This window comes from Oryx dammah, unplaced genomic scaffold (assembly GCF_014754425.2).
Source record: "Oryx dammah isolate SB20612 unplaced genomic scaffold, SCBI_Odam_1.1 HiC_scaffold_28, whole genome shotgun sequence".
Classification (NCBI taxonomy): domain Eukaryota; kingdom Metazoa; phylum Chordata; class Mammalia; order Artiodactyla; family Bovidae; genus Oryx; species Oryx dammah.
This window is the reverse complement of record NW_024070212.1, coordinates 73341187-73361357: the sequence shown is the minus strand read 5'-3', so window position 1 is coordinate 73361357 and position 20171 is coordinate 73341187. Positions and strand designations below refer to the sequence as shown.

The window sequence follows — 20171 nt, the reverse complement described above, 5'->3', positions numbered from 1 at the left end:
GAGACTTCATCTGTGGAAATTCAGCAAAACAGAATTAGAAATGTTAAACAGAAAAGATCTCATTAAGATAATTCTTTCAGAAATGAATAAGAAATTTCAGTCCCAGCTGTTCAAATCTTGAGTAGTTAAGGTGAGATGGACATAGTGAAAAAAATCTAACTGCATTATTTCCAGAAACAAGATACTAGAAACACCTACATAAAAAATAACCAGATCAATATTATTTCTTGGGGTTCCCTGGTGGCTCATATGATAAAGAATCTACCTGCAATGCAGGAGACTCAGGTTCAGTCCCTGGGAAAGGAAGATCCCCTGGAGAAGCAACTAGCTACCCATTCCAGTATTCTTGCCTGGGAAATCCCTGGCATGTTACGGTCCATGGGGTTGCAGATTCAGACATGACTGAGCAACTAACTTGAAACTTGAGAACTAACTAACTAACAGGTGACTAACTTGGAACTAACTCATTAAAAATGACGATTTTTATCTTCATCCCAGACCCATCATATCAGTATTTCGTTGGGCAAAACCCAAAGACCCACATTTTAACAAGCACCTCCACCCACCAGTGATTAAAACCATGCTGGATTTGAGAACCTTTGTATTACCACTTGACTCGTCCCCATCTAGTACTTTTGGATTAGTGGCAGAAATGAACCAACTACTAGTGGTCATTTTTCATTCAATATCAGAGATTAAATGTTTCATTTCCTAGATATTTATGAAGCAGTGTGGGGGTACACAAAAGAAATGTGAGTGCATATATTCAACTGTTTTGCATTTCTTGCATGTCTGATAAACAGCTGTTTGACGTGATTAAATGGAAGTAATTTGTGGTTGTGGTGAAAGAGAATTAAGGTAATCCTGGTACCTGAGGGAATAAAAAGGAAGCGGCTACTTGAGAAATTATTTCAAAGAAAAAAATCGATTGGTTCACTGGCAAATTAAACATTAATGTTAAACTTAAGGGAGAAATGTTGAATACCTTGGGTGGTGAATCTGGGTAGCAGACAATAGGGAGGGACTAATGTGGGGATGGAATGTGAAAAAATTCTGAAAAGAATCCAGAGTATTCTGTGGAAGGGTGTGGAAGAAAGTGAGACTTTTGTATTGGCCCTTTTATTACCACATTGGTAAAGATGGTGAATTGAATGTTGCTTCTAAGTTTATATATAAATGGATATAACCAAATTAAGATCTAATTAATTATTATTTTCTTTTCACAGCAATTGTTCAACTGTCAAGCTCTAAAAAAGCTAAGTATCCCTGACAATGACCTTTCAAATCTGCCAACCACTATCGCTAGTTTAGTAAACCTTAAAGAACTCGACATCAGTAAAAATGGTAAGATTTTCAGTTCATCTCTAAATAACTTGAATTTTTAACTGAAAATATGCTTTACATGTTTTCTCTTAGAAAATGATATAACCCCTTTTGCTTGTTTATGGTACAACTCTCATTTAATGTTTGTTGAAAAACTAAATCCTGAATTATAAAACTGAAGACAGAAAACTTTTCTCCCCTACTCTTACTAATGTCCCTGACTCACTCAGGCCTTATTTCCCCTTGCATTCAGATATGTGATTTAACCTCTGTGAGATTATTTTAGTGACTTTACAGTGTACATTTTTCTCATTCTTTGAGTAAAACTTTTTCCAACATGTTTCAGATATCACCCGCTCAACAAGGCCTACCCATTCATACTTTTTGGCATTGGAACATCCAGTCTCCCTGTCTCTGCTCGTTTTTCTCCCATAGCAGTGACCATTTTCTCAATACATATAATTTACTTAGTTTTTCTGGTTTTGTCCCCCTTCTCTTGCCCCAAAATATAAACTACATTATGTGACAGGAGGGATATTACTCTGTTTTAGTCACTGATGTATCTCAGATATTTAGAGCAATACCTGGTGAATAAGTGCTCAGTAGTATTTGTTATAATTTTGGCCAAACATTATATCTGGTGATTTTGTTGATATTCATGTTGATGATGTTTTCTTCTTAATGTTTTTGGGAGTCTCCTGTGTTCTCATATGTTCATTAAATCCTCATTTTCTTCCAAATGAACATGGCCCTCCATTTTATTAGAATAAAGCAAGAATCAGTCAGAAAAGGTTATGTCTAGGCATTATGAGGATATAAAGCAGGACTCCTCTGTCATTAAGCTAGTTGGTTAAACTTTGTGAGCTGTATGTATGTATTTCTTCATTAACTTAAGGCATTATTATTGGGGCCAAAGAAATAGACATGAACAAAACAGATCCTTGCCTTCATGAAACTTACATTCTAGAACATGCATTCAACATTAAATAAATAATTAAAAGGAAAGATATACCCATTTGAAAGCAGAGTTTTAAAGAATAGCAAGGAGAAATAAGAAAGCCTTCCTCAGTGATGAATGCAAAGAAATAGAGGAAAACAATAGAATGGGAAAGACTAGAGATCTCTTCAAGAAAATTAGAGATGCCAAGGGAATATTTCATTCAAAGATGGGCTTGATAAAGTTCAGAAATGGTATGAACCTAACAGAAGCAGAAGATATTAAGAAGAGGTGGCAAAAATACACAGACAAACTATACAAAAAAAGATCTTCATGATCTAGATAACAACAGTAGTGTGATAACCAACCTAGAGCCAGATATCCTGGAATACAAGGTTAAGTGGGCCTTAGGAAACATCACTACAAACAAAGCTAGTGGAGGTGATGGAATTCCAGTTGAGCTATTTCAAATTCTAAAAGATGATGCTGTGAAAGTGCTTCACTCAATATGCCAGCAAATTTGGAAAACTCAGCAGTGGCCACAGGACTGGAAAAGGTCAGTTTTCATTCCAGTCCCAGAGAAAGGCAATGCCAAAGAATCCTCAAACTACCGCACAGTTTCACTCATCTCACACGCTAGTAAATTATTGCTCAAAATTCTCCAAGCCAGGCTTCAATAATGTGTGAACTGTGAACTTCCAGATGTTCAAGCTGGATTTAGAAAAGGCAGAAGAACCAGAGATCAAATTGCCAACATCCACTGGATCATAGAAAAAGCAAGAGAGTTCCAGAAAAACATCTATTTCTGCTTTATTGACTATGCCAAAGCCTTTGACTGTGTGAATCACCACAAACTGTGGAAAATTCTTCAAGAGTTGGGAATACTAAACCAGCTGACCTGCCTCCTGAGAAGTCTGTATACAGGTCAGGAAGCAACAATTAGAATTGGACATGGAAAAACAGACTGGTTCCAAATAGGGAAAGGAGTATGTCAAGGCTGTGTATTGTCACCCTGCTTATTTAACTTACATGCAGAGTACATCATGAGAAATGCTGGTGTGGATATAGCACAAGCTGGAATCAAGATTGCCAGGAGAAATATCAATAACCTCAGATATGCAGATGACACCACTCTTATGGCAGAAAGCAAAGAACTAAAGAGCCTCTTGATGAAAGTGAAAGATGAGAGTGAAAAAGCTGGCTTAAAACTCAACATTCAGAAAACTAAGATCATGACATCTGGTCCCATCACTTCATGGCAAATAGATGGGGAAACAATGGAAACAGTGGCAGATTTTATTTGGAGGGGGGGCTCCAAAATCATTGCAGATGGTGATTGCAGCCATGAGATTAAAAGACACTTGCTCCTTGGAAGAATAGTTATGACCAACCTAGACAGCGTATGAAAAAGCAGAGACATTACTTTACCAACAAAGGTCCATCTAGTCAAAGCTATGGTTTTTCCAGTAGTCATGCATGGATGTGAGAGTTGAACTATAAAGAAAGCTGAGTGCTGAAAAATTGATGCATTTGAACTGTGTTGTTGGAGAAGACTTGAGAGTACCTTGGACTGCAAGGAGATCCAACCAGTCCATCCTAAAGGAAGTCAGTACTGAATATTCATTGGAAGGACTGATGCTGAAGCTGAAACTCCAATATTTGGCTACCTGATGCAAAGAACTGACTCGCTGGAAAAGACCCTGATGCTGGGAAAGAATGGTGGTAGGAGAAGGGGATAACAGAGGATGAGGTGATTGGACGGCATCACTGACTCAATGAGCATGAGTTTGAGTAAACCTTTGGAGTTGGTGATGGACACGGAGACCTGGCATGCTGCAGTCCATGGGGTCGCAAAGAGTCAGACACGACTGAGCAACTAAACTGAACTGAACTGAAATAATTATCAGTGATTAAGTAAAAATTGAGTTAAAGGTACATTGAAAGTGAAGGACATGCATACTAGTAGGACATAATCCAGTCAGTGTAGTTAGATAAAGTTACCCTAAGAAATAATAACTAAATCCAGCCATGACAAATATAGTTGTTATTCAGTGGGTATAAAGTTTCATTTGTGCTGGGTGAATAACTTCTAGAGATTCACCATCCTATATCGTGCCCATAGGTAAAATTACAGTATTGTGCACTTCAGAATAACTGGTGTTATCCCAACGTCCTTCCTGATTTGATTTTCTTAATAGTCTTTATGAGCAACTGACAGGGTGTATTTTAGCTTGTTTAGATTTTATTATCTGTGCTGTCCTTAGTCACTCAGTCATGTCCGATTCTTTACCACCCCATGGACTATAGCCTGTTATGCTCCTTTGTCCATGGGGATTTTCCAGGCAGGAATACTGGAGTGGGTTGTTGCCATGCCCTCCTCCAGGGGATCTTCCAAACCCAGGGATTGAACCCAGTTCTCCTGCATTGCAGGTGGATTCTTTACTGTCTGAGCCACAGGGAAGCCCAAGAATACTGGAGTGGGTAGCCTACCCCTTCTCTAGCAGATCTTCCTGACCAAGGAATTGAACTGGGGTCTCCTGCATTGCTGGTGGATTCTTTAGCAGTTGAGCTACCAGGGAAGCCCTATATATTTTTTAGATTCCCCTAACTAAAAAGTTCAGTGATGTTCTAACTTTTTATCATTGTCTTGGTCACTGATACATCTCTATTGCATAAAACAATGCATGGCACAGTGTAGGAGTTCAGTACAATTCATTGGATGAATTCATAAATGAATGGTCCTTCTGGGCATGAAACACTTGTTGAAATATACCAGTTTAAGTAACTAACAGTCTTCAAAACTATGAGAGTCATAGAAAAGTTTACATTCTCACTGGGGAGAGAAGACGAACATAAAAACAATCAAGGAATATTGTAAAGCATTATATTGGGTTGGCCAAATTTTATTTGGGTTTTTCTGTAAGATGCTATGGAAAAATCTGAACCAATTTTTTGATGAGCCCAATACAATGAAGTGATTAATTATATGGTGTGTGTGTGTGAGCTCCAGGTTTCCCACATGGCACTATTGGTAAGGAACTAGTGGTAAAGACTTGTCTGCCAATTTAGGTGACAAAAGAGATGTGGGTTTGAACCTTGGGTGGGAAAGATCCCCGGAAGAGTGCATGGTAACTCACTCCAGTATTCTTGCTTGGAGAATCCCAGGAACAGAGGAGCCTGGTACAGTCCATAGGGTCACAAAGAGTCAGGCATGACTGAGGTGAAGTCGCTTCCCTGATGTCCAGCTCTTTGCGACCCTATGGACTATAGCCCCACCAAACTCCTCTGTCCCTGGGATTCTCCAGGCAAGAATACTGGAGTGGATTTCCATACCTCCTTCAGGGTACCTTCCCAACCCAGAAATCCAGCCCACCTCTCCTGCACCATAGGAAGATTCTTTACTGCTGAAGGCCACCCGGGAATCCCTAACTGTATGGCACAAATTACAATTGTAAATTCTTAGAGAATAAGATTAATAGAGACTGATTTATGATTAGGGAAGCGTTAAGATAAAGAATATAGCTTGAGGAATTCCTTGAAGCACAGTAACATATGAATAAAGGAGAACATTTCATTTAAAGGAAACAATGGAGTACAAATGAAGGACACACATATTTCTCTACCAACTTAACTTACCACTTAGACAGTCCTAAATGGATAATTTGCCAGCTTCAGTTCAGTTCAGTTCAGTTCAGTTCAGTCGCTCAGTCGTGCCCGACTCTTTGCGACCCCATGAATCGCAGCACGCCAGGCCTCCCTGTCCATCAGCAACTCCCGGAGTTCACTCAGACTCACGACTATCAAGTCCATGATGCCATCCAGTCATCTCATCCTCTGTTGTCCCCTGCTCCTCCTGCCCCCAATCCCTCCCAGCATCAGAGTCTTTTCCAATGAGTCAACTTTTGCATGAGGTGGCCAAAGTACTGGAGTTTCAGCTTTAGCATCAGTCCTACCAAAGGAATCCCAGGGCTGATCTCCTTCAGAATGGACTGGTTGGATCTCCTTGCAGTCCAAGGGACTCTCAAGAGTCTTTTCCAACACCACAGTTCAAAAGCATCAGTTCTTCTGTGCTCAGCCTTCTTCACAGTCCAACCCTCACATCCATACATGACTACTGGAAAAACCATAGCCTTGATGTCTCTGCTTTTGAATATACTATCTAGGTTGGTCATAACTTTTCTTCCAAGGAGTAAGTGTCTTTTAATTTCATGACTGCAGTCACCATCTGCAGTGATTTTGGAGCCCAAAAAAATAAAGTCTGACATTGTTTCTACTGTTTCCCCATTTATTTCCCATGAAGTGATGGGATCGGATGCCATGATCTTCATTTTCTGAATGTTGAGTTTTAAGCCAACTTTTTCACTCTCCTCTTTTACTTTCATCAAGAGGATTTTTAGTTCCTCTTTACTTTCTGCCATAACGGTGGTGTCATCTGCATATCTGTTATTGATATTTCTCCTGGCAATCTTGATTCCAGCTTGTGCTTCTTCCAGCCCAGTATTTCTCATGATGTACTCTGCATAGAAGTTAAATAAGCAGGGTGACAATATACAGCCTTAACATACTCCTTTTCCTATTTGGAACCAGTCTGTTTTTCCATGTCCAGTTCTAACTGTTGCTTCCTGGCCTGCATACAGATTCCTCAAGAGGCAGGTCAGGTGGTCTGGTATGCCCATCTCTTTCAGAATTTTCCATAGTATTTTGTGATCCACACAGTCAAAGGCTTTGGCATAATGAATAAAGCAGAAATAGATGTTTTTCTGGAACTCTCTTGCTTTTTCCATGATCCACCAGATGTTGGCAATTTGATCTCTGGTTCCTCTGAGTTTTCTAAAACCAGCTTGAACATCAGGAAGTTCATGGTTCATGTATTGCTGAAGCCTGGCTTGGAGAATTTTGAGCATTACTTTACTAGCATGGGAGATGAGTGCAATTGTGCGGTAGTTTGAGCATTCTTTGACATGGCCTTTCTTTGGGATTGGGATGAAAATTGACCTTTTCCAGTCCTGTGGCCACTGCTGAGTTTTCCAAATTTGCTGGCATATTGAGTGCAGCACTTTCACAGCATCTTCTTTCAGGATTTGAAACAGCTCTACTGGAATTCCATCACCTCCAATGGCTTTGTTCGTAGTGATGCTTTCTAAGGCTTACTTTACTTCACATTCCAGGATGTCTGGCTCTAGATGAGTGATCACACCATCGTGATTATCTTGGTCATGGGGATCTTTTTTGTACAGTTCTTCTGTGTATTCTTGCCACCTTTTCCTAATATCTTCTCCTTCTGTTAGGTCCATACCATTTCTGTCCTTTATCGAGCCCATCTTTGCATGAAATGTTCCCTTGGTATCTTGAATTTTCTTGAAGAGATCTCTAGTCTTTCCCATTCTGTTGTTTTCCTCTATTTCTTTGCATTGATCTCTGAAGAAGGCTTTCTTATCTCTTCTTGCTATTCTTTGGAACTCTGCATTCAGATGCTTATATCTTTCCTTTTCTCCTTGGCTTTTCACTTCTCTTCACAGCTATTTGTAAGGCCTCCCCAGACAGCCATTTTGCTTTTTTGCATTTCTTTTCCATGGGGATGGTCTTGATCCCTGTCTCCTGTACAATGTCACGAACCTCATTCCATAGTTCATCAGGCACTCTATCTATCAGATCTAGTCCCTTAAATTTATTTCTCACTTCCACTGTATAATCATAAGGGATATGATTTAGGTCATACCTGAATGGTCTAGTAGTTTTCCCTGCTTTCTTCAATTTCAGTCTGAATTTGGTAATAAGGAGTTCATGATCTGAGCCACAGTCAGCTCCTGGTCTTGTTTTTGTTGACTATATAGAGCTTCTCCATCTTTTGCTGCAGAGAATATAATCAATCTGATTTCGGTGTTGACCATCTGGTGACGTCCATGTGTAGAGTCTTCTGTTGTGTTGTTGGAAGAGGGTGTTTGCTATGACCAGTGCATTTTCTTGGCAAAACTCTATTAGTCTTTGCCTTGCTTCATTCTGCATTCCAAGGCCAAATTTGCCTGTTACTCTAGGTGTTTCTTGACTTCCTACTTTTGCAATCCAGTCCCCTATAATGAAAAGGACATCTTTTTTGGGTGTTAGTTCTAAAAGGTCTTGTAGTTCTTCTCAGAACCATTCATCTTCAGCTTCTTCAGCATTACTGGTTGGGGCATAGCCTTGGATTACCGTGATATTGAATGGCTTGCCTTGGAAATGAACAGAGATCATTCTGTTGTTTTTGAGATTGCATCCAAGTACTGCATTTTGGACTCTTTTGTTGACCATGATGGCTACTCCATTTCTTCTGAGGGATTTCTGCCCGCAGTAGTAGATATAATGGTCACCTGAATTAAATTCACCCATTCCAGTCCATTTTAGTTCGCTGATTCCTAGAATGTCAACATTTACTCTTGCCATCTCCTGTTTGACCACTTCCAATTTGCCTTGATTCATGGACCTGACATTCCAGGTTCCTATGCAATATTGCTCTTTACAGCATCAGACCTTGCTTTTATCACCAGTCACATCCACAGCTGGGTATTGTTTTTGCTTTGGCTCCATCCCTTCATTCTTTCTGGAGTTATTTCTCCACTTACCTCCAGTATCATATTTGGCACCTACTGACCTGGGGAATTCCTCTTTCAGTATCCTACCATTTTGCCTTTTCATACTATTCATGGGGTTCTCAAGGCAAGAATACTGAAGTGGTTTGCCATTCCCTTCTCCAGCGGACCACATTTTGTCAGCTCTCTCCACCATGACCTGCCCGTCTTGGGTTGCCCTGCATGCATGGCTTATTTTCATTGAGTTAGACAAGGCTGTGGTCCTAGTGTGATTAAAATGACTAGATTTCTGTGAGTATGGTTTCAGTGTGTCTGCCCTCTGATGCCCTCTTGCAACACCTACCATTTTACTCAGGTTTCTCTTACCTTGGGCATGGGGTATCTCTTCACGGCTGCTCCAGCAAAGCAAAGCCGCTGCTCCTTACCTTGGATGAGGGGTATCTCCTCCCGCCGTCCTTCCTGACCTTCAACGTGGATGGCTCCTCTAGGCCCTCCTGCGCTCGCACAGCCACCACTTCTTGGGCGTGGGGTTGCTCCTCCCAGTCGCCGCCCTGGCCTCGGATGCAGGGTAGCTCTCGGCCATGCTTAGTAACATATGAAGCACAGTAACATATGAAGCACAGTAACATATGAATATAGGAGAGCATTTCATTTAAAGGAAACAATGGAGTACTAATGAAGGGCACACATATTTCTATACCAACTTGACTTACCACTTAGAGGGTTTCAGGAAGACAGTCCTAAATGGATAATTTGCCAGCTTAGTGAACAGCAATTAGATTTAGGCCAATTGAAAGATAATGTGAGGTCTGCTGCTGCTGCTAAGTCACTTCAGTCATGTCCGACTCTGTGCAACCCCATAGACGGCAGCCTACCAGGCTCCCCCATCCCTGGGATTCTCCAGGCAAGAACACTGGAATGGGCTGCCAATTCCTTCTCCAATGCATGAAAGTGAAAAGTGAAAGGGAAGTCACGCAGTAGTGTCCGAGGTCTACTTTTATTCTTTTAAAAATAGACTTACAGCCCACATATTTTTATGGATTGATATTTCTTTACTTTACTAACAATACTATTTATATGTTTATATACATTCACACATGAAATTCTGTTTTCAAATTACAATTTCTGAGATATATTTTATAACCAAATATAACAATCCCTTGGTCTTCAGGCAGGTCAGGTTTGACTAGATAGTTCGAATAAATAAAAATCTATCTTATTCTTAAAGAGAATCAGAAGAAAATTCATCACCAAATACAGACATGAAACTTCTAAGAAATACGACATTTTTATGAGCACTGTAATCATCTCCTAGCAGTTTTCTTGCATCACAAAATTTTTGTTGCCAGGATGTAAACTGCAAGTTATAGTTCTACTCAGAAATAAGTCTGTAAACATAATTAGAAGTCCTAGTAAGTAGAATTTAGGAACTTTTAGCTATGCTTATGATGGTTATATTGTGGAAATATTTATGCAAAAAGCCAAGCAAAGCATGGCAAATCATTCTGCAAGGTTAGTATAGTACAAAAGGTTTGATGAGCATGATGATAGAAGTGACATTGCTAGAAGTGACACAATAGTAAAAGATTTAAACACATCAATCCTTTCACAAAATTATACCTAAAAAGCTGTCATTGAATTTTGTGGCAGAGACCTAGACAGTTACTTAAGGAGCATAATGTATCCTTTGGGAATCTCTCAAGTGAAAAAAGAGCAGGTAGAAAAGAAGTGCAGTGTCAGCATCACTGTTTGACAAGGTTGGAATTGTCCTGGTGGAAAAGAGTCAAGCCATGTGGTATTGAGGGACTGAAAATGAATGTTTATTTTGAGCCAAGGACTCATTCAAGTGCTAGTCAATCTTGATAAATATTTGCCTTAATTGTGTTGGAATTTGATGAGTGACCCCTTATGAGGAAATTAATTCACTTGGAGATGGACGTGAAATCTGATCTTGGTTGTCCGTATGCCTCCAGTTTTTACTTTTTGGGTCTAATTCTTCCACCTGTTATCCAAATGCACTGTTTTTCTTTCCACAATTTAAAAATATTATTTTATATTAAAACCTTTAGATAAGTGAACTGTTGTGCAGAGGAATGGATCTAGAAATTTTGTGTGAATAACTGTCACTACCTCTCTAACCATACCTCCAACCAACCCATCTCCCTTCCATTGCCTTCCCAGGTAATGCCAAACTGTCTTTTTCAAATGCATCAGGCTGGTTACTGTGACAAAAGAAATGATACTATTTCTCTCCCCAAAATATTCCTTCCTCTCACAGTTGTCCCCAGCAACCAGAGTCCTTTTCACCTTAAAAAAGACATCTCTGATGTCATTTATTCTGAGAAACATTCCTGATATCCTGTAGACGAAGAGAATTAATTGCTCCTTTCTCTATTTTGTGTTTATACATCTTAAGTGTTTTTGCTATGAACATATCTCACTTTGTAATTTGATTTCTGTTTATCCTTATGTATTGACTAGATTGTAAAACCCTTGAAATCAGGGAGTATCTTGTTCATTGCTCTATTTGGAACAACTAACCCAATACCCATAAATGGCAGGTGCTCCATAAATGTTTGGAAGATGAATAAACTTTATACTTTAGCATTATGTAAAATACATAACATATATTTATATTTTATTACATGAGGGACCCTACAAAGAATCGCATCCCCACCTATTATACTGGGATGTGTTAAATATTGCAACTGAATGCTGAAAAATAGGAATGATACTGCAATAAATGCTGCTGCTGCTGCTGCTAAGTCGCTTCAGTCGTGTCCGACTCTGTGCAACCCCGTAGACGGCAGCCCACCAGGCTCCCCCATCCCTGAGATTCTCCAGGCAAGAACACTGGAGTGGGTTGCCATTTCCTTCTCCAATGCATGAAAGTGAAAAGTGAAAGTGAAGTCGCTCGGTTGTGTCCAACTCTTAGTGACCCCATGGGCTGCACCCTACCAGGCTCCTCTGCCCATGGGATTTTCCAGGCAAGAGTACTGGAGTGGGTTGTCATTGCCTTCTCTGGCAATAAATGAGTAAGCCCTAAGATCAGCTCCAAACTGCCATATAGTAATATATTTGACAGTCCTATTCATAGGATAATGACTGCTTCGCATTAAGCTTTGACCTCTCCCTTGAGCTTCAGACTGGTTTAGCCAACTACAGGCTGGACATAGCTAAAATAAGTTCCACAAACTCCTCCAAACGTAATGTGTTTAAAATCAAACTAAGCATCCACCCCAGTCTGTTTTTCCTCCATTATATCCAGTTCTCTTTTAATGTTACTATTATCCACACAGGCATACAATGCAAAAATCCATCCTTTTCTTAACTCCAATATAATTGAATTGGAGTTAATTCCAATAGTTGAATCACCAAATCCTGCCTATTACATCCCAGGGAAAGTGAAAGTCGCTCAGTCATGTCTGACTCTTTGTGACCCCATGGACTAGTCCAGGGAATTCTCCAGGCCAGAATACTGAAGTGAGTAGCCTATCCCTTCTCCAGCAGATCTTCCCAACCCAGGAATCGAACCAGGGTTTCCTGCATTGCCAGGGGATTCTTTATCAACTGAGCTAACAGGGAAGCCCCACACAGGCATACAATGTGAAAATCCATCCTTTCTTTAACTCCAATATACATTAAATCACCAAATCCTGCCCATTTTACATCTTAAATGTATGTCAAATCTGTTTCTTTCTCACAATTTCCACTCTTACCATCTTAATTTAGTGACTTGTCTGTTTCCAAGACCACTTTGTATAGTCTCTTAATTGCCCCCCTCCCCATTATCTTGGTGAAGGTGAAAGAGGAGAGTGAAAAAAACTGGCTTGAAACTCAATATTCAAAAACTAAGATCATGGCTTCCAGTCACATTGTTAGTCACTCAGTATTATCCTATTCTTTGTGACCCCATGGACTGGGGCCCACTAGGTTCTTCTATCCATGGGATTTCCCTGACAAGAATACTGGAATGGGTTGCCAATTCCTTCTCCATGGGATCTCCCCAACCCAAGGATCAAACCTAGGTCTTCCACATTGCAGGCATATTCTTTACCACCTGTGCCATGAAGGAAGCTTCACTTCAATTCAGTTCAGTTCAGTCACTCAGTCATGTCTGACTCTTTGCAACCCCATGAACTGCAGCTTGCCAGGCCTCCCTGTCCATCACCAACTCCCGGAGCCTACCCAAACACATGTCCATTGAGTTGGTGATGCCATCCAACCATCTCATCCTCTGTGGTCCCCTTCTCCTGCCCTCAATCTTTCCCAGCATCAGGGTCTTTTCAAATAAGTCAGCTCTTCCCATCAGATGGCCGAAGTATTGGGGTTTCAGCTTCAACATCAGTCCTTCCAATGAACACCCAGGACCGATCTCCTTCAGAATTGACTGGTTAGATATCTTTGCAGTCCCAGGGACTCTCAAAAGTCTTCTCCAACACCACAGTTCAAAAGCATCAATTCTTCAGTGCTCAGCTTTCTTTATAGTCCAACTCTCACATCTATACATGACCACTGGAAAAACCATAGCCTTGATTAGACGGACCATTGTTGGCAAAGTAATGTCTCTGCTTTTTCATATGCTCTCTAGGTTGATAATAACTTTCCTTCCAAGGAGTAAGCGTCTTTCAATTTCATGGCTGAAATTGCCATCTGCAGTGATTTTGAAGCCCCCCAAAATCAAATCAGCCACTGTATCCCCTGTTTTCCTATCTATTTGCCATGAAGTGATGGGACCAGATGCCATGATCTTCGTTTTCTGAATGTTGAGCTTTAAGCCAACTTTTTCACTCTCCTCTTTCACTTTCATCGAGAGGCTCTTTAGTTCTTCTTCACTTTCTGCCATAAGGGTGGTGTCATCTGCATAGCTGAGGTTATTGATATTTCTCCTGGCAATCTTGATTCCAGCTTCTGCTTCATCCAGCCCAGGGTTTCTCATGATGTTCTCTGCATGTAAGTTAAACAAGCAGGGTGACAAGATACAGCCTTGACATATTCCTTTCCCTATTTGGAACCAGTCTGTTGTTCCATGTCCAGTTCTAACTGTTGCTTCCTGACCTGCATACAGGTCTTACTTCATGGCAAATAGAAGGGGGAAAAAAAGAAGGTGTGACAGATTTTATTTTTGTGGGCTCCAAAATCACTGTGGATGGTGACTGCAGTCATGAAATTAAAAGACACTTGCTCGTTGGAAGAAAATCTATAACAAACTGAGACAGCATATTAAAAAGCAGAGACATCACTTTGCAAACAAAGGTCTATATAATCAAAACTATGATTTTTCCAGTAGTCGTGTATGGATGTGAGAGTTGGACCATAAAGATGACTGAGCATCAAAGAATTGATTCTTTTGAATTGTAGTGCTAGAGAAGACTCTTGAGAGTACCTTCAACTGCAAGATCAAATCCTAAAGTGTTATAATCAGTCAGTCCTAAAGGAAATCAGTGTTGAACTGAAAGGATCATTGCTGAAGCTGAACCTTTAGTACTTTGCCCACCTGATGCAAAGAGCCGGCTCATTGGAAAAGACCCTGATGCTGTGTAAGATTGAAGGCAAAAGGAGAAGGGGACAACAGAAGATGAGATGGTTAGGTAGCATCACTGACTCAATAGACATGAATTTGAGCAAACTCCAGGAGATAGTGGAGAACAGTGGCATCCCCAAACCTGTCCTTCATTAAGTAGCTTCATTACTTTCTAAGTTGCAAAGATGACTAGGTTACTCTCTTGCTTAAGATGCTTCAGTTGACCTAGGATAGAGTGTAGTCTCCCTAACAGCATTAATGTGAAATGAAAGTGTCAATTCCTTAGTCGTGCCTGACTCTTTGTGACCCCAAAGAGGATGTAGCCCACCAGCCTCCTCTGTCCATGGGATTCTCCAGGCAACAATACTGGAGTGCATTGCCATTCCCTTTTCCAGAGGATCTTCCTGACCCAGCGAACCCAGGTCTTCTGCATTGCAGGTGAATGCTTTACCATCTTAGCCACCAGGGAAGTCCAACAGCATTAAATGTCTCCACAATTGACCACCTACATTTCCATTCCATCTGCTCATCTCACCAAAGATAATTTGTATTTTTTTAAGTTTATGGTTTAGATGTTGAAGAGTCACCTCAAATGTTTAATGCTGTTGTATTAGCTCTGTGACTCTATCTGTATAATTTCCTCTGCCTGAATTACCTTTCACACCTCTTTTCACTTGGTTCAATCTTAGTTATCATTCAAAACTCAATTTATTATTAAAAACTGCTGACAGTTATATTAAAATATTTATGTAGCTTTTACTTTTTTAATGATTAAATGTTTTAAGCATGAAGGAAATAGTATGGATAGCAGTTTGCCCATTGTGAAAGTGTTAGCATTTATTAAAAACATAACAATCCAGCTATTTTAAATGAATAAAACATTACTGAAACTTATAAATTCTCATCTCCTTCCTTTTTCCTTCCTCTGTGTTAATGTATTTAAAATTTCAATGAAGTGCTAACACATTGTGTGTGTTATTCTGCAAGTTTTCATTCTACATTATGTCTCTAAAATTTGTCCTTAATGATCAGTGTGAATCTAATTGTACCAGCAGAGTACAGAAGTCAGCACTACTCCATTTCCTTGCTAATACTTGGAGTTATTCATGATAATTTAAATGTTGGCCAATCAGATGGATATATAAGGATAGTTCAGTGTTTTAATTTGTATTCCGTTAATCACCACTGAGGTTGGCATTTTTTCATTTGTTTTTATTAGCAAGCGTAGAGTATCTTTCTCTACAAGTTGACGTTTTGAGTCCATTTTTATTTTGGATCATTTGTCTGTTAGGTTTTAGGTGATTTGAAAGACTTATGTACTGTGAACACTAATACTTTGTTGGTTAAATGAGTTACAAATGTCATCTCCCAATTTGTGGTTTGTCTTTTCACTTTGCTCGGGGTGCCATTTGTCATAGAGAGTTGTCAATGATAATGTACTAAAATGTACCATTGTTCTCTTTTGGGGATGTATTTTTACAGTTAATCTAGGAAACTCTTGTATGCTCATATCATAAACTACTTGTCTATATTTTCTTCCAAAATTATTAGTTTTTCTTTTCACAATTATGCCTTCAACTCATTTGCAGCTTACCTTTTGTACTATATATTATCAAAATCTATTTTGCCATATAAATAAATGATTAATTATTCTACCACTTATTAAATAATCTCATTTTCTCACTAATTTATAGCTATATCCCTTTTACATATAAAAGACATTTTTTTCCAAACTTTCCTTTTTGCCCCATCAGCTTACTTGCCTATTCTTATACCAATATAACATCATTCTAATCATTCTAACTTAATGTTGTTTTAACATTTAATAATATTCTTTTAAAATTATTATTATTAAATAATAAACTTATTATAAAATACTCTTTATTTTTTAATTAATTTATTTATTTTAATTGGAGGCCAATAACTTTACAATATTGTAGTGGTTTTTGCCAAACATTGACATGAATCAGTCATGGGTGCACATGTGTTCCCCATCTAGAACCCCCCTCCCACCTCCCTCCCCATCCCATCCCCCAGGGATATCCCAGTGCACCAGCCCTGAGCACCCTGTCTCATGCATCGAACCTGGACCGGTGATCCACTTGACATATGATAATATACACGTTTCAACGCTACCCTCTCAAATCATCCCACACTCGCCTTCTCCTACAGAGTCCAAAAGACTGTTCTTTACATCTGTGTCTCTTTTGCTGTCTCGCATATAGGGTCATCGTTACCATATTTCTAAATTCCATATATATGGGTTAGTATACTGTATTGGTGTTTTTCTTTCTGACTTACTTCACTCTGTATAATCAGCTCCAGTTTCATCCACCTCATTAGAACTGATTCAAATGTGTTCTTTTTAACAGCTGAGTAATACTCCATTGTGTATATGTACCACAGCTTTCTTATCCATTCATCTGCCAATGGACATCTAGGTTGCTTCCATGTCCTGGCTATTGTAAACAGTGCTGCAATGAATATTGAGGTACATGTGTCTCTTTCAATTCTGGTTTCCTCAGTGTGTATGCCCAGCAGTGGGATTGCTGGGTCATATGGCAGTTCTATTTCAAGTTTTTTAAAGGAATCTCCACACTGTTCTCCATAGTAGCTGTACTAGTTTGCATTCCCACCAACAGTGTAAGGGGGTTTTAAAGTGTGTCTCACTGTTTTTGGTACTCAATTCTTTATATAAATTTTAGGCTAACTTGTTGAGATTCACAAACAATCTATTGGAATTTTTTAATTGAATTTAAAGATTAATTTGAGATAACTGAAATCTTTATAATAGTAAGTATTGTAGTCCATGAACATGGTATTCACCTTTATTTAGATCTTATTTTGTCTTTCAATTAAGTTTTGTTATTTCTTTCAAGAAAGATCTGCACACTTTTCATTAGAGTTATCTCTAAGTAGCTGAAGTTGTTAGTTTTATAAACTGTATTCCTTTTATTTATTTATTTTTTTCTGGCTTCACTATGCAGCATGCAGGATCTTAATTCCCCAACCAAAGATCAAATCCATGTCCCCTGCAGTGGAAGCACAGAGTCCTAACCACTGGACCAGGGAACTCCTGTATTCCTTTTTAAAATTTTAAATATTTCAATTGATGCTATGTATAAACACATGTTCATTTTGATATCTCAATCTTACATTCAGTCATGGTGTGGAATATATTTAACCAGTAGACCCTTTTTAATTATTTGCATATAAAATCATATTATCTGCATACAACAATTGTATTTTTCTTTCTATTCTTACACCTTTATATCTTTGTGAGCTACTTTTTTATAAGATATAATTTTCTGAAAAATAATCTATTCCATCACCCAAATGTTTAATTTATTGTAAAAGATTGTCACAAGCTTCTTTAAGGTGTTTTAGAAATCTCTACCATATCTGTGGCTCAGAGGTTAAAGCGTCTGCCTGCAATGCAGGAGACCTGCATTCGATCCCTGGATCGGGAAGATCCCCTGGAGAAGGAAACGGCAACCCACTCCAGTATTCTTGCCTGGAGAATCCCATGGACAGAGGAGCCTGGTGGGCTACAGTCCACGGGGTCACAAAGAGTCAGACACGACTGAGCAACTTCACACACACACACCATATCTGTGACTGTTTATTTGTATTCTTAATTTTGTTTAATTATTCCATCTGTCTTGTACATTTTTATCTTCCATACTGCCAGAGATTTTTCTACTTTACTAATCTTTCTAGTAATACTCGACTTACTAGTCTCAATATTGTTTGGCTGGGTGGTTGTCTTTTTCTCCAGTCAGTAAAAAAGTTTTTACTTTTCTACCTTATACTGCAGGTTTTCATTATGCACCTCCTACTTTTTTAGTTTATGTATTGGTTTTTAGTATTCCAATATACTTGCAACTTTTTTAGTCATCTTATTTCTGCTGAAGCATGTTGCAGATTTCTTTATTCATTAACTTTCAAACAGTAGCCTAGGATATGGTCAATGTTTAAAATATATTCATTGTTTGTGAGAAAAATGTATATTCTCAGATCATTGAGTATAGGGATCATCTAATAATACACTTTGTTCTTCACAGTATTAAAGGCTTTTCTAGGACAAATACAATCTCTTAGTGATTTCTATATGCCTGGACATTGAGAGCACCCAGTGTTTAGAACATTTACCTACTTGGAACATTGAACACACCTAATGAATTGGGATAAAATTAATTGGAAATGAGATTTTAACCTCTTGTGTTCAATAAAAATTCTATTCTTTTTTTTAAAAAATAAGTACTTTAACCTCTATATTCCTTGAGGAGAAGGAGAAAGAAATGTAGATAAATATTCATGCTGTGTGTAAATCACTCTTCCTCTCAAAGGAAATTCCCCAAAATCATATACAGCAATCCATGGGTAAATGTGTTGACTTTCCATGCCAATGGATCTTTTATCTTTTCTTCCTCAGATCTTAATCCAACAGTAAAATTAAAATCCTAGTCCATCGGAGATAACTGCATTGTATGATAGCGTGGTGTTTGAATAGATAGTCTATGCCTGTTGGCAGAGCTGATACATGGTCATAATGGAGTAAATTGTTTTATATAATAAAGCAGGATAATGAATGATAAGGTTTAATTAGGCAGTGATTCAGTTTTAAGTCTGATTGTTGATTTGTCCTAGCTTCACAGAGACTGTGACACTCTAATTTAAGGACGTTAATGAAAATGATTTAATGTGAAAACTTTTCTTAATACTGCAGCAATTAAGTGATTTTTCTCCCATCCTCTCAAACTTATTTCTATACAAAAATGGATTTGAAAGGCATCATAGTGGGCAAAATCACTGTTGTTAGTTATAATGAAAGGCAATCAGAGTTGAAGGCATTATTATGTGTTTTACTGACTTGCCAATTATTCCACCCCTTCCCCAAAAATGCATGCAAAACACTGAAGACAGCAATATCCTCAATTTTCAGTGAAAAGAAAGAGTTTCTCTCAAACACACTAAGGAAAGAAAATATGAGGAACCAGTTAAAGGATGAAAATCTTTAAAATTTTGAGCCTGTTAACAGAAGAATAGAGACTCTGGTTATACATATATATTCTCAAGGAAATCTATTTTGGAATGACTTATGTGAGTTGGGGATAAAATATCACCATGCAGTTGTTCTCAATTAGCAGTAAATATGCCCTTTGATGTTTGGTGAATCATTAGGCCATTTGTTTAGAGTAAAGCTTATTATTTTATTCTCTTAAATACCTCACTTTCAACACTTGATGTGCTATTTATCTAAAACTCATTAGCACTTCCATCACTGTAGGCCTACTTTCCTTTCTTTAGTATCTACTTCTGCCCAAGATTATAGTGTTTAAATAGAGGACTGACTCCTCTATTTCCATTAAAGAATATGATGGCAACAAAAGCCATGTCTATTCTCCTGCCACCTTCTTAGCTGGATGCCAGGATTTTTAACTCTTTCTAATGTCTTCATCAGAAAATAAAGTCAACAAATAATTTTTCTGTGTGTTACCATGTAAGTACCAACATTTACTCCATGGGGGCAGAAATTCTAATTTGGTAATAGATCTAAATACTAGGGAAAAAGGAACTGGTGTCACCTTGTCATCCTTTTGAAGGTGGTGTTCACTTAGACCAATACATTTTCCTGGAGTCAGCAAAGTCTTTTATGGACTGATTGATTAACCTGGCTTCTGGTTTCTTTGTGTGTCTCTGTAATTCCTGGAAATTGTAAACTAACCAAATTGAACTGGTAATGGAACATCGTGAGCATTCTCTCTACTAGGCCACACTCTCTCTCAGCTTCAGTATAAACTCCTTAAAAATAAAAACT

General features: G+C 38.6%; 1 protein-coding gene across 1 annotated transcript in view; it reads left to right on the top strand.

The window, feature by feature from the left end:
- LOC120856563 (leucine-rich repeat-containing protein 7-like) overlaps positions 1 to 20171 on the top strand; it is a 151065-nt gene that overhangs the window by 37040 nt on the left and 93854 nt on the right. Inside the window, exon 3 of the mRNA XM_040231930.1 lies at positions 1227 to 1344. Within this exon, the coding sequence (XP_040087864.1) occupies positions 1227 to 1344 (118 nt within the window). The remainder of the gene's footprint in view (positions 1 to 1226; positions 1345 to 20171) is intronic.